Raw genomic sequence first — 15,391 nt, 5'->3', positions numbered from 1 at the left:
TACTGCTAGTAATACAAGTACTGCTAGTAATACTAGTACTGCTAGTATACAAGTACTGCTAGTAATACTAGTACAGCTAGAAATTTTATTACTGTTAATACTACTACTACTACTATTAACACTAGTAAAACTAGTACTGCTAGTAATATTAGTACAGTTAGGAATACTAGTACTGCTACTACTGCTATTAACACTAGTACGGCTAGTAACACTAGTACTGCTATTAATAATAGTAAAACTAGTACTGTAAGTAATACTAGTGTTGTTAGTAATACTAGTAATTCTTGTAATACTAGTATTACTAGTAATACTAATATTGCTTGTAATAGGGGTACTACTAGTAATAGGAGTACTGCTACTAATAGAAGTACTGCTGGTAATACTAGTAACACTAGTACTGCTTGTAATTCTAGTAATACAAGTACTTCAAGTAATACTAGAACTACAAAAAATACTAGTACTACTTGTAATACAAGTACCGCTAGTAATACTAGTACTGTTAGTAATTTGAGTACTAGTACTGCTAGTAATACTAGTAATCCTAGTAATACTAGTACTCCTAGTAATACTAGTACTCCTAGTAATAATAGTACTGCTAGTAATCCTAGTACTGCTAGTAATACTAGTATTGCTAGAAATAACAGTAATGCTAGTAATATTAGTAATGCTTGTAATACTAGTACTGCTAGTATTACTTGTACTGTTAATATTACTAGTGATACTAGTAACGCTAGTTATACTAGTAATACTAGTACTGCTTGTTATACTAGTATTACTAGTACTGCTAGTTATACAAGTAATACTAGTACTGCTAGTTATACTAGTAAAACTAGTACTGCTAGTTATACTAGTAATACTAGTACTGCTAGTTATACTAGTAATACTAGTACTGCTAGTTATACTAGTAATACTAGTACTGCTAGAAATACTAGTACTGCTAGTAATACTAGTCCTTCTCGTAATACTACTACTGCTAGTAATATTAGTACTGCCACAAATTTGATTATTGCTAATAATACTAGTACTACTATTAAAACTAGTAAAACTAGAACTGCTATTAATATTAATACACTTAGTAATACGAGTACGGCTACTACTGCTAGTAACATTAGTACTGCTAGTAACACTAGTATTGCTAGTAACACTAGTACTGCTAGTAGCGCTAGTACTGCTAATAATACTAGTACTGCTTGTAATACTGGTAAAACTAATATTGCTAGTAATACTAGTACAGCTAGTTATACTAGTAATACTTGTCCTGCTAGTAATACTAGTAATACTTGTCCAGCTAGTAATACTAGTCAAGCTATTAATACTAGTACTGCTAGTAATACTTGTACTCCTAGTAATACTAGTATTTCTAGTAATACTAATATTGCTAGTAATACTAGTAATGCTAGTAATACTAGTAATGCTTGTAATACTAGTACTGCTAGTAATACTTGTACTGTTAATATTACTAGTGATACTAGTATTGCTAGTTATAATAGTAATACTAGTACTGCTAGTTATACAAGTAATACTAGTACTGCTAGTTATACTAGTAATACTAGTACTGCTAGTTATACAAGTAATACTAGTACTGCTAGTAATACTAGTACTCCTAGTATTACTAGTACTACTAGTGATACTAGTTCTGGTAGTAATACTAGTATTGCTAGTAATACAAGTGCTGCTAGTAATACTAGTACTGCTAGTAATACTAGTACTACTAGTAATACTGGTAATGCTCATAATAATAGTACTGCAGGTAATACTTGTACTATAGTAATACTAGTACTGCTAGTAATACTAGTATTGCTAGTAATACTTGTCTGTTAGTAATATTAGTACTGCTTGTAATACTAGTTCTGCTATTAATACTAGTAAAACTAGTACTGCAAGTAATACTAGTGTTGTTAGTAATACTAGTACTTCTTGTAATACTAGTACTGCTAGTAATATTAATACTTCTTGTAATACTAGTACTATTAATACTGCTAGTAATAGGAGAACTGCTAGTAATAGAAGTGCTGCTAGTAATACTAGTACTGCTAGTAATACTAGTACTGCTAGTAATACTTGTACTGTTAATATTACTAGTGATACTAGTACTGCTAGTTATACTAGTAATACTAGTACTGCTAGTTATACTAGTAATACGAGTACTGCTATTAATACTAATATTGCTAGTAATACTAGTACTGCTAGTAATACTAGTACTGCTAGTAATATATGTACTCCTAGTAATACAAGTACTTTATGTAATACTAGTATTGCTAGTAATACTAGTAATGCTCGTAATACTAGTATTGCTAGTAATAGTAGTACTGCTAGTAATACTTGTACTGCTAGTACTGCTAGGAATACTAGTACTACTAGTAATACTAGTACTGCTAGTAATACCACTACTGCTAATACCGCTAGTGATACTAGTACTGCTAGTTATATTAGTAATACTAGTACTGCTAGTTATACTAGTAAGACTAGTACTACTACTTATACTAGCAATACTAGTAATACTAGTACTGTTAGTAATACTAGTACTGCTAGTAATACTAGTACTGCTAGTAATACTAGTACTGCTAGTAATACTACTACTGCTAGTAATACTAGTACTGCTAGTGATACTAGTACTTCTAGTAATTTTAGTACTACTAGTAATACTAGTAATGCTATTAATACTATTTCTGCTTTTAATACTAGTAAAACTACTAGTGCTAGTAATAATAGTACTGTTAGTACTACTAGTACTTCTTGTAATACTAGTACTGCTAGTAATAGGTGTACTGCATGTAATACTAGTACTGCTAGTAATGCTAGTAATACTAGTACTACTAGTAATACTAGTACTGCTAATAATACTAGTTATACTAGTACTACTACTTATAATAGAAATACTAGTACTGCTAGTTATACTAGTAATACTAGTACTGCTAGTAATATTAGTACTTGAAGTAATACAAGTACTGCTTGTAATACTAGTACTGCTAGTAATAGTTGTAAAAGTAGTACTGGTACTATTGCTATTAATACTAGTACTGCTAGTAATACTAGTATTGTTAGTAATACCAGTATTGTTACTACTACTAGTACTGCTCGTAATACTAGTACTGTTAGTAATAGTAGTACTGCTAGTAATAGTAGTACTGCTAGTAATAGTAGTACTGCTAGTAATACTAGTACTGCTAGTCGTACTAGTACTGCTAGTCATACTAGTACTGTTAGTAATACTCGTACCGCTAGTAATACTAGTACTGCAAGTTATATTTGTAATACTAGTATTGCTAGTTATACTAGTAATACTATTACTGCTACTTATACTAGTAATACTAGTACTGTTAGTAATACTAGTACTGGTAGTAATAGTAGTAGTACTAGTAAACTAGTACTGTTAGTAATACTAGAACTACTAGTAATACTAGTACTGCGAGAAATACTAGTACTGCTAGTAATATATGTACTTCAAGTACTAGTAACCCTAGAAATATTAGTACTACTTGTAGTACAAGTACTGCTAGTGATACTAGTACTGCTAGTAATTTGAGTACGGCTAGAAATACTAGTACTGCTCGTAATACTAGTAAAAGCAGTACTGGTATATTGCTAGTAATACTAGTATTGTTAGTAATACTAGTACTGCTAGTAAAACTAGTAATGCTCGTAATACCAGTATTGCTAGTAATAGTAGTACTGCTAGTAATACTAGTAATACTAGTACTGCTAGTAATACCAGTACTGCTAGTGATACTAGTACTGCTAGTTATAATAGTAATACTAGTACTGCTTGTTATACTAGTAATACTAGTACTGCTACTTATAATAGTAATACTAGTACTGTTAGTAATACTAGTACTTCCAGTATTACTAGTGCTAGTCATACTAGTAGTGCTAGTACTGCTAATAATACATGTACTTGTAGTAACACTAGTACTTCTAGTAATACTAGCACTGCTAGTAATACTAGTACTATTAATACTGCTAGTAATAGGAGAACTGCTAGTAATAGAAGTGCTGCTAGTAATACTAGTACTGCTAGTAATACTAGTACTGCTAGTAATACTTGTACTGTTAATATTACTAGTGATACTAGTACTGCTAGTTATACTAGTAATACTAGTACTGCTAGTTATACTAGTAGTACTAGTACTGCTAGTTATACTAGTAATACGAGTACTGCTATTAATACTAGTATTGCTAGTAATACTAGTACTGCTAGTAATACTAGTACTGCTAGTAATATATGTACTCCTAGTAATACAAGTACTTTATGTAATACTAGTATTGCTAGTAATACTAGTAATGCTCGTAATACTAGTATTGCTAGTAATAGTAGTACTGCTAGTAATACTTGTACTGCTAGTACTGCTAGGAATACTAGTACTACTAGTAATACTAGTACTGCTAGTAATACCACTACTGCTAATACCGCTAGTGATACTAGTACTGCTAGTTATATTAGTAATACTAGTACTGCTAGTTATACTAGTAAGACTAGTACTACTACTTATACTAGCAATACTAGTAATACTAGTACTGTTAGTAATACTAGTACTGCTAGTAATACTAGTACTGCTAGTAATACTAGTACTGCTAGTAATACTACTACTGCTAGTAATACTAGTACTGCTAGTGATACTAGTACTTCTAGTAATTTTAGTACTACTAGTAATACTAGTAATGCTATTAATACTATTTCTGCTTTTAATACTAGTAAAACTACTAGTGCTAGTAATAATAGTACTGTTAGTACTACTAGTACTTCTTGTAATACTAGTACTGCTAGTAATAGGTGTACTGCATGTAATACTAGTACTGCTAGTAATAGGTGTACTGCATGTAATACTAGTACTGCTAGTAATGCTAGTAATACTAGTACTACTAGTAATACTAGTACTGCTAATAATACTAGTTATACTAGTACTACTACTTATAATAGAAATACTAGTACTGCTAGTTATACTAGTAATACTAGTACTGCTAGTAATATTAGTACTTGAAGTAATACAAGTACTGCTTGTAATACTAGTACTGCTAGTAATAGTTGTAAAAGTAGTACTGGTACTATTGCTATTAATACTAGTACTGCTAGTAATACTAGTATTGTTAGTAATACCAGTATTGTTACTACTACTAGTACTGCTCGTAATACTAGTACTGTTAGTAATAGTAGTACTGCTAGTAATAGTAGTACTGCTAGTAATAGTAGTACTGCTAGTAATACTAGTACTGCTAGTCGTACTAGTACTGCTAGTCATACTAGTACTGTTAGTAATACTCGTACCGCTAGTAATACTAGTACTGCAAGTTATATTTGTAATACTAGTATTGCTAGTTATACTAGTAATACTATTACTGCTACTTATACTAGTAATACTAGTACTGTTAGTAATACTAGTACTGGTAGTAATAGTAGTAGTACTAGTAAACTAGTACTGTTAGTAATACTAGAACTACTAGTAATACTAGTACTGCGAGAAATACTAGTACTGCTAGTAATATATGTACTTCAAGTACTAGTAACCCTAGAAATATTAGTACTACTTGTAGTACAAGTACTGCTAGTGATACTAGTACTGCTAGTAATTTGAGTACGGTTAGAAATACTAGTACTGCTCGTAATACTAGTAAAAGCAGTACTGGTATATTGCTAGTAATACTAGTATTGTTAGTAATACTAGTACTGCTAGTAAAACTAGTAATGCTCGTAATACCAGTATTGCTAGTAATAGTAGTACTGCTAGTAATACTAGTAATACTAGTACTGCTAGTAATACCAGTACTGCTAGTGATACTAGTACTGCTAGTTATAATAGTAATACTAGTACTGCTTGTTATACTAGTAATACTAGTACTGCTACTTATAATAGTAATACTAGTACTGTTAGTAATACTAGTACTTCCAGTATTACTAGTGCTAGTCATACTAGTAGTGCTAGTACTGCTAATAATACATGTACTTGTAGTAACACTAGTACTTCTAGTAATACTAGCACTGCTAGTAATACTAGTACTGCTATTAATACTTGTACTGCTAGTAATACTAGTACTGGTAGTAATTTTAGGACTACTAGTAATTCTAGTACTGCTAGTAATACTAGTAAAAGTAGTATTGCTAGTAATACTAGTAAATTTAGTAATACGAGGACTGCTAGTAATACTAGTATTGTTAGTAATACTTGTACTGTTAGTAATACTAGTACTGCTCGTAATACTAGTACTGCTAGTAATACTAGTACTGCAAGTAATTCTACTACTCCTAGTAATACTAGTATTGCTAGTAATACTAGTACTGCTAGTAATTTTAGTACTACCAGTAATACTAGTACTACTATTAATACTAGTTCTGCTATTAATACTAGTAAAACTACTAGTGCTAGTAATACTAGTACTGTTAGTAATACTAGTACTTCTTCTAATACTAGTACTGCTAGTAATACTAATACTGCTTGTAATAGGGGTACTGCTACTAATAGAAGTACTGCTAGTAATAGGAGTACTGCAAGTAATACTAATACTTCTAGTAATTCTAGTAATGCTAGTAATACTAGTACTGCTATTACTACTAGTACTACTATTTATAATTGATAAACTAGTACTGCTAGTTATACTAATACTGCTTGTAATAGGGGTACTGCTAGTAATAGAAGTACTGCTAGTAATAGGAGTACTGCAAGTAATACTAATACTTCTAGTAATTCTAGTAATGCTAGTAATACTAGTACTGCTATTACTACTAGTACTACTAGTTATAATAGATAAACTAGTACTGCTAGTTATACTAGTACTGCTAGTAATATTACTACTGCAAGTGATACAAGTAATGCTACTCATACTAGTATTGCTAGTAATACTAGAACTGTTAGTAATATTAGCACTGCTAGTAATATATGTACTTCTAGTAACACTAGTACTGCTTGTAATACTAGTACTGCTAGTAATACTAATAAAAGTAGTACTAGTATTATTACAATTAATACTAGTACTGTTAGTAATACTAATCCTGCTAGTAATACTAGTATTGTTAGTAATACCAGTATTGTTACTAATACTAGTACTGCTCATAATACTAGTACTTCTAGTAGTAGTAGTACTGCTAGTAATACTAGTACTGCTAGTGATACTAGTACTGCTAATACTTCTAGTCATACTAGTACTATTAGTAATACTAGTACTGCTAGTAATAAAAATACTACTAGTAATACTAGTGTTGCTACTACTACTACTGATACTAGTACTGCTAGTTATACTAGTAATACTACTTATACTAGTAATACTAGTAATACTAGTACTGCTAGTAATAGTAGTACTGCTAGTAATACTAGTATTGTTAGAAATAGTAATACAGCAAGTAATACTAGTACTGTTAGTCATACTAGAACTGCTAGTAATACTAGTACTGCTAGAAATACTGGTACTGCTAGTAATAGTAGTTCTGCTAGTAATACCAGTATTGCTAGTAATTTTAGTACTACTAGTAATACTAGTACTGTTATTAATACTAGAAAAACTAGTACTCCTAGTAATACTAGTATTGTTAGTAATACTAGTACTGCTAGTAGTGCTTGTAATTCTAGTAACACTAGTACTTCTTGTAATAGGAGTACTGCTAGTAATAGGAGTACTGCTTGTAATAGGAATACTGCTGGTAATAGTAGTACTGCTAGTAATACTAGTACTGTTAGTAATACTAGTACTGCTAGTACTGCTAGTAATACTAGTAATGCTAGTAATACTAGTACTACTAATACCACTAGTAATAGTAGTACTACTAGTTATTGTAGTAATACTAGTATTGATAGTTATACTAGTAATACTAGTACTTCTAGTAATACTAGTGCTAGTCATACTAGTAGTGCTAGTACTCCTAGTAATACTAGTAATGCTAGTAATTCTAGTACTGCTAGTAATAGTAGTACTGCTATTAATACTAGTACTGCTAGTAATACATGTACTTGTAGTAACACTAGTACTTCTGGTAATACTAGCACTGCAAGTAATACTAGTACTGCTAGTAATACTAGTACTGGTATTAATTTTAGTACTACTAGTAATATTAGTACTGGTAGTAATTTTAGTACTACTAGTGATACTAGTACTGCTAGTTATATTAGTAATACTAGTATTGGTACTTATACTAGTAATACTAGTACTACTAGTAATACTAGTACTGCTAATAATACTAGTACTGCTAATAATACTAGTACTGCTTGTTATAGTAGTACTGCTACTAATAGTAGTACTGTTAGTAATACTAGAACTGCTAGTAATACTAGTACTGTTAGTAATACTAGCACTGCTAGTAATACTAGTATTGCTAGAAATACTAGTACTGCTAGTAATACTACTGCTAGTAATACTAGTACTGATTGTAATACTAATACTGCTAGTAATTTTAGTACTACTCGTACTGCTATTAATAATAGTAAAACTAGTACTGCTAGTAATAGTAGTATTGTTAGTAATACTAGTACTACTAGTAATACTAGTACTTCTTGTAATACGAGTACTGTTATTAATAGGAGTACTGCTAGTAATAGGATTACTGCTAGTAATACTAGTACTGTTAGTAATACTAGTACTGTTAGTAATACTAGTACTACTAGTAGTAATACTAGTACTGCTAGTAATACTAGTCCTGCTAATAATACTAGTACTGCTAGTAATTCTAGTACTGCTAGTTATACTAGTAATACTTGTACTGGTAGTAGTACTAGTACTTCTAGTAATACTAGTGCTAGTCATACTAGTACTGCTAGTACTGCTAATAATACATGTACTTGTAGTAACACTTGTACTTCTAGTAATACTAGCACTGCTAGTAATACTAGTACTGCTATTAATACTTGTACTGCTAGTAATACTAGTACTGGTAGTAATTTTAGTACTACTAGTAATTCTAGTACTGCTAGTAATACTAGTAAAAGTAGTATTGCTAGTAATACTAATACATTTAGTAATACGAGGACTGCTAGTAATACTAGTATTGTTAGTAATACTTGTACTGTTAGTAATACTAGTACTGCTCGTAATACTAGTACTGCTAGTAATACTAGTACTGCTAGTAATACTTGTGCGGCTAATAATACTAGTACTGCTAGTAATACTAGTACCGCTAGTCGTACTAGTACTAATAGTAATACTAGTTCTGTTGAACCAAGTGGCGTTCAAGCTTTGAAGAATCCTAATCCTTTGAAGGATGTTGAATCTTTTGTTGTGGTTGGTGTTGTTGTGCTAGTTTAGCTTAGTTCTGTGGTAGTTTGAATGTTGTAATCCACCCTTTGATTAAATCTAAAGCATAAGCATCTCAATCTTTGTGAAAGTAAAATGTTTTCAAACTAAGTTAAAACAACCAATTGTTTAGTCGAAACAACCGATTGTTTATACTTAGGTTTTTTGAGAAAAAGATTGAAAATTGTTTTTAAAATTGTTGAACTGTTAAGAACCAAAACAACCAATTGATTCGAGGAAACAACCGATTGTTTGTTTTGGGACCATAACAGAAAAACTGTTTTATCTTTAACTGAGCTTTAAATGTTTTAACTGCTTACGCTCCAGTCATTAAATGCTTTGACCAATCTTTTAATGCAATTTAAGAGTTTGTTAAGATTTGATAACAAACTACATCTTTGAATAAATTCAGAAAAACAGAATTGACAATCAATCTTTGACAAGTTTTTGCTAAGAGTTTTTGAGTTTTTCAAAGAGCTGAGTTTGCTAAGAGTGTGTGAGTGTGTGATTGATCAAAGTTGTGGAATAGGATTCTGCTTGTATAGATTTCAGATTATCTTCTGTAACAAGTGTAATCCTTGTACTCTCTGTAAAAACAAGTTTCATTTCTGTGTTTGCTAAGATTGGTTGTGTGTTCTTGAGGGGATCAAGATCAGCAATCTTGGTGTAGGTGTGTTGACCAAGGAGAATGGGTTTCTTGAGGTTTTCAAGGTCATTCTCTTGGTTGTTGTGTAAGTGATCAAGGTGTGATTGCTTAGTGGATTTCCTCAGGGTTTCTGAGAAGACTGGATGTAGCTCTAGGTTTGGAGTGAACCAGTATAAACAACTGTGTACAATCTCTCTATCCCTATCTCTTTAAATTCAGTTTTGTCATTTGATAACTGGTATAAACAACCGATTGTTTCGGTAAAACAACCAATTGTTTTTCCAGTATTGTGCTTTTGCTTTATGTTTTGAAAAACGGAATTCTTAAACAAGGTTTTCTTGAAGTATTTTCATTCTAGGCTTAAAAGTTTATGAAAATCTTTCTTAAACAATTCACCCCCCTCTCGTTTAAGGCCATATATTCTAACAATTGGCATCAAGAGCTTGGTTCTTGAAAGTTATTCAAGTTGATCTAAAAATCTTTTTTCTATGGCTGGAAAACTATCTTTTGAGGAAGGTGCTTCAATCTACAAACCACCTTTATTCTGTGGATTGGATTATAAGTTTTGGGAAGCAAGAATGAAAATATTTATTGAATCTATTGATCAAAGAATTTGGGATTCAATTGAGAATGGTCCCTACATTCCAAAGTTCAAAAAGGATAATTCTTTCATTGCAAAACCTTTGTCCAAATGGACAAATGATGAATGTAAGATGGCCCAGCTTGATCGGTCTGCTCAAAACATTATAGCTTCTGCACTAGATACTAATGAATTTTTCAGGATATCAAAGTGCAAAACTGCTAAGGATATGTGGGATACACTCAAGGCTGCTCATGAACCAAAGGAAGCAATGACAAAGAGTTAAGCAAGAAGGAAAAGAAGGCAAAATAAGAAAAGCCTCAATCTTTGCTTCATGGCCAGAAGGGAGGATGACTCAAGTAGTGTAAGTTCATCAAACTCCTCAAACTCTGAAAATTATGGTCAATTACTTCAAGCCTTTCAAGAAACACATGAAGAAGCCAACCAATTGGCCCTCTTGAACAATCGGTTAAAAGAAAAGAACAACTGGCTTGAAAATAGAGTAAAGGCACTGGAAGAGGATTTAGGAAATTCAAAAAAAGATTTTGAAAATCTAGAAATCATTTACAAAAACTCCTCTTGCAAGTGTGATACTCTAGTTTGTGAAAATTGTGAAAATCTTGAAAAGAAGGTCCACTATCTTGTTAAAACAGTGGATAAGCTTTCTAAAGGCCAATCCAACTTTGAGAGTGTTCTAGCATCTCAAAACTGTGTTTTTGGAAAATCTGGATTGGGTTTTAATCCACAAAACAAACAAGATAGATTTTCAAAATCATTTTTGAAAATGCCAGAAAAACAATCGATTGAACCATCGAAACAACCGATTGTTACATGCTTCTATTGCATGAAAAGTGGTCATTCTGTGAGGTTCTGTAAAATCAGAAAACATGTTGTTCCTAAAGGTCTTATGAAGTGGATTCCTAAGGGAAATAAAGCTTTAATTGATGGGTATAAACCAGATGGACCCACATTCATAAGAGGACCAAATCTTTGTACTTGAAAATCTCTTTTGTAGGAAATCTTGGAGGAGAGCAAGCAACTATGGTACTTGGATAGTGGATGCTCCAAGCACATGACAGGGGACAAATCAAAGTTCCTGTGTATCTCCTTTAAGCAAGAAGGTCATGTCACCTATGGAGACAACAACAAAGGAAGGATTCTTGGGAGAGGATCCATAGGAGACAAAGACATCTTGGTAATCCATGATGTGCTTTATGTATAAGGCCTAAAGCATAATCTGCTGAGCATTAGCCAACTTTGTGACAAGGGATATCAAGTGATGTTCAAGGCAAATACATGTGAAATCTGTCTACCCAACACCAAAGAGGTAATGTTGGTAGGTAAGAGAGTTAATAATGTGTATCTTCTAGATATCTCTTCACCATGTTCAATTGGATGTCTTCTATCCAAGCAAGATGAATCTTGGCTTTGGCATAGAAGAATTGCTCATATTCACATGAATCATTTGAACAAGCTTATTTCAAAACATCTTGTGATTGGGTTGCCAAAACTCAAGTTTGAGAGGGATCACATTTGTGAAGCATCTCAAAAAGGGAAACAAGTGAAAAGTTCTTTCAAAATTAAAAATGTTGTTTCATCTTTGAGACCTCTTGAACTTCTTCACATGGATCTCTTTGGACCCTCAAGAACTATGAGTCTTGGTGGAAATTATTATGCTTTTGTTATTGTTGATGACTTTTCTAGGTACACTTGGACTCTTTTCTTGGAATCAAAGAGTGATGCCTTTGCTGCATTCAAAAAGCTAGCAAGAAGACTACAAAACACAAAGAACAGCAACATAGGTTCTATTAGGAGTGATCATGGAGGAGAATTTCAGAATGAGAAGTTTAGCAAATTCTGTGAGAAGTTGAGAATTCTGCACAATTTTTCTGCTCCAAGAACACCACAGCAGAATGGAGTGGTAGAAAGGAAGAACAAGTCTCTTAAAGAGCTTGCAAGGACAATGCTTAGTGAGTCATCACTTCCTAAGTATTTTTGGGCAGATGCAGTGAGCACCTCATGCTATGTGATGAATAGGGTGCTTATAAGGCCTATTTTGAAGAAAACTCCATATGAAATTTTCAATGGAAGGAAGCCTAACATTAGTCACCTCAAAGTCTTTGGCTGCAGCTGTTTCATTCTCAACAATGGAAAAGAAAACTTGGGAAAGTTTGATGAGAAAGCGGACCTTGGTATCTTCATAGGTTATTCACTCACAAGTCATGCATATAGAGTATACAACAAGAGGTTGATAACTGTAGAAGAATCAGTTCACGTTGTCTTTGATGAGGTAGATCGCATAATCAATCAAATCCCAAAGACCAGTGCTGAGGAAGATGAACAGAGCATCAGTTTGGAGAAGCTGGAAATCTGTGTAGAAAAACAACTGGTTGATTCGCAGAAACAACCGATTGAAATTCTGCAATAGAGTGAGCTGCCCAAGGAGTGGAGGATTCCTAGAGATCTGTCAGTGGATAACATCATAGGGCAGATAAAGGAAGGTGTCTCCACACGTATCTCCATCTCAAACTTCTGCAGGCACACAACTTTTGTCTCTCAAATTGAACCAAAGTCAATTGAGGAAGCTCTCAAGGATGAGAAGTGGGTTGAAGCTATACATGAAGAGCTGAATCAGTTTGCAAGGAATGAGGTATGGTTTCTTGTCCCTAAAACTAATGAAATGAATATTATTGGTTCGAAATGGGTTTTCAGTAATAAGCTAGATGAGGATGGTGTGATCACAAGGAACAAAGCAAGGCTAGTTGCCAAAGGCTACAATCAAGAAGAGGGCATAGATTATGGTGAGACCTTTGCTCCTGTTGCTAGATTGGAGGTTGTGAGGCTGCTGCTGGCCTTTGCATGTATGAGTGGTTTTAAACTCTTCCAAATGGATGTCAAGAGTGCCTTCTTGAATGGCTACATCAATGAGGAAGTCTATGTAGATCAACCACCGGGCTTTGAAGATCATAAGTATCCCAACCATGTCTTCAAGTTGAAGAAAGCTTTGTATGGACTGAAACAAGCTCCAATGAAGTGGTATGAAAGGCTTAGCAACTTTCTGCTATCTCATGGATATGAAAGAGGAATGGTAGACAAGACTCTCTTCATCAAGAAGTCAAATGCAGAAATAATTCTTGTGCAAATCTATGTTGATGATATCATCTTTGGTGCTACACAAGATAGATTGTGTGAAGAATTTGTGGTTGCAATGAAAGGTGAGTTTGAAATGTCTATGATGGGAGAACTATCTTTTTTTCTTGGATTGCAGGTTAAGCAAACGAAGGATGGGATCTTCTTAAGTCAATCAAAGTATTGCAAGGAGATTCTCAAGAAATTTGAAATGGAGAGTTGCAAAGAAGCTAGTACTCCAATGCCATCAAGCTGTTACATGAATGCAGATGCTGCTGGAAAATGTGTAGATCAAACAAAATACAGAGGATTGATTGGATCTTTGCTTTATCTAACAGCTAGTAGGTCGGACATCATGTTTGCGGTGTGTCTATGTGCAAGATATCAAGCAAATCCCAAAGAGTCACACTTCAAAGCTGCAAAAAGAATTCTGAAATATCTCAAAGGAACATCATCTGTAGGATTATGGTATCCTTCTCACTCTCCAATACATTTAATTGGTTAATCAGATTCTGACTTTGCAGGTTGCAAGCTAGATAGAAAGAGCACAAGTGGCACTTGTCACCTTCTTGGCTCAAGCCTAATCTCATTGCATAGCAAGAAGCAAGCATGTGTTGCTCTCTCTACTGCTGAGGCTGAGTACATTGCTATTGGAAGCTGTTGTGCACTGATTCTATGGCTCAAGCAACAACTTGCAGATTTTGGTTTACAAATCAGCAAGGTTCCCTTAATGTGTGATAACACAAGTGCCATCAATCTTACAAAAAATCAGATTCAGCACTCAAGGACCGAACATATTGAGATAAGGCATCATTTCATCAGGGATCATGTACAAAATGGGAATTGTGAAGTGAAGTTTGTGGAGACCAAACTGCAGTTAGCTGACATCTTCACCAAACCATTACCAAAAGAGAGGTTTTTCTTCTTAAGAAATGAGTTAGGTATTCTTGATCTTAATAATCTCTCCTAAATTTGTTTTAATACATGCTAAAGTCTATTTGTGAAGACAAATAGGGGGAGAATTAATTGGTTCTTGTATATCTTTATCTGATATTATATAATCTGTTAAAATCTCTGATATGAAAGTGTTTTTTGCTACTGCTGATAGAAACAACCGATTGTTTCGTGTAAACAATCGATTGTTTATCATGCTTTATGCTTAGAATATGTAAAAATCTAACTTGCTACTGTAAGAAGCATTGGGTAGTATAAATGTAATTTTTGCAGGTACTGCTTTAGATTCAATCAGAACAAACACAAGCACCAGGGATTTTTCTTCATCAAATAGGGGGAGATTGTTGAACCAAGTGGTGTTCAAGCTTTGAAGAATCCAAATCCTTTGAAGGATGTTGACGCCTTTGTTGTGCTTGGTGTTGCTGTGCTGGTTTAGCTTAGTTCTGTGGTAGTTTGAATGTTGTAATCCACCCTTTGATTAAATCTAAAGCATAAGCATCTCAATCTTTGTGAAAGTAAAATGTTTTCAAACTAAGTTAAAACAACCGATTGTTTGTTTTGGGACCATAACAGAAAAACTCTTTTATCTTTGACTGAGTTTTAAATGTTTTAACTGCTTACGCTCCAGTCATTAAATGCTTTGACCAATCTTTTAATACAATTTAAGAGTTTGTTAAGATTTGATAACAAACTACATCTTTGAATAAATTCAGAAAAACAGAATTGACAATCAATCTTTGACAAGTTTTAGCTAAGAGTTTTTGAGTTTTTCAAAGAGCTGGGATTGGTAAGAGTGTGTGATTGATCAAAGTTGTGGAATAGGATTATGCTTGTATAGATTTCAGATTATCTTCTGTAACAAGTGTAATCCT

At 33.1% G+C, this 15,391-nt stretch overlaps 1 protein-coding gene across 1 annotated transcript in view; it reads left to right on the top strand.

The window, feature by feature from the left end:
* The window catches only part of LOC137839168 (uncharacterized threonine-rich GPI-anchored glycoprotein PJ4664.02-like), a 30,175-nt gene that overhangs the window by 11,444 nt on the left and 3,340 nt on the right, over nt 1–15,391 (top strand). The window contains exons 2-12 of the mRNA XM_068648294.1: nt 46–1,750; nt 1,867–1,897; nt 1,966–2,558; nt 2,686–2,716; nt 2,965–3,372; nt 3,590–4,566; nt 4,694–4,724; nt 5,009–5,416; nt 5,634–6,547; nt 6,609–6,651; nt 6,756–9,198. Coding sequence (XP_068504395.1) covers nt 46–1,750; nt 1,867–1,897; nt 1,966–2,558; nt 2,686–2,716; nt 2,965–3,372; nt 3,590–4,566; nt 4,694–4,724; nt 5,009–5,416; nt 5,634–6,547; nt 6,609–6,651; nt 6,756–9,198 — 7,584 coding nt within the window. The remainder of the gene's footprint in view (nt 1–45; nt 1,751–1,866; nt 1,898–1,965; nt 2,559–2,685; nt 2,717–2,964; nt 3,373–3,589; nt 4,567–4,693; nt 4,725–5,008; nt 5,417–5,633; nt 6,548–6,608; nt 6,652–6,755; nt 9,199–15,391) is intronic.

Source organism: Phaseolus vulgaris, chromosome 3, assembly GCF_000499845.2.
Source record: "Phaseolus vulgaris cultivar G19833 chromosome 3, P. vulgaris v2.0, whole genome shotgun sequence".
Taxonomy (NCBI): Eukaryota; Viridiplantae; Streptophyta; class Magnoliopsida; order Fabales; family Fabaceae; genus Phaseolus; species Phaseolus vulgaris.
The sequence above is the reverse complement of the archived record's forward strand: the minus strand, read 5'-3'. Positions and strand labels throughout refer to the sequence as shown.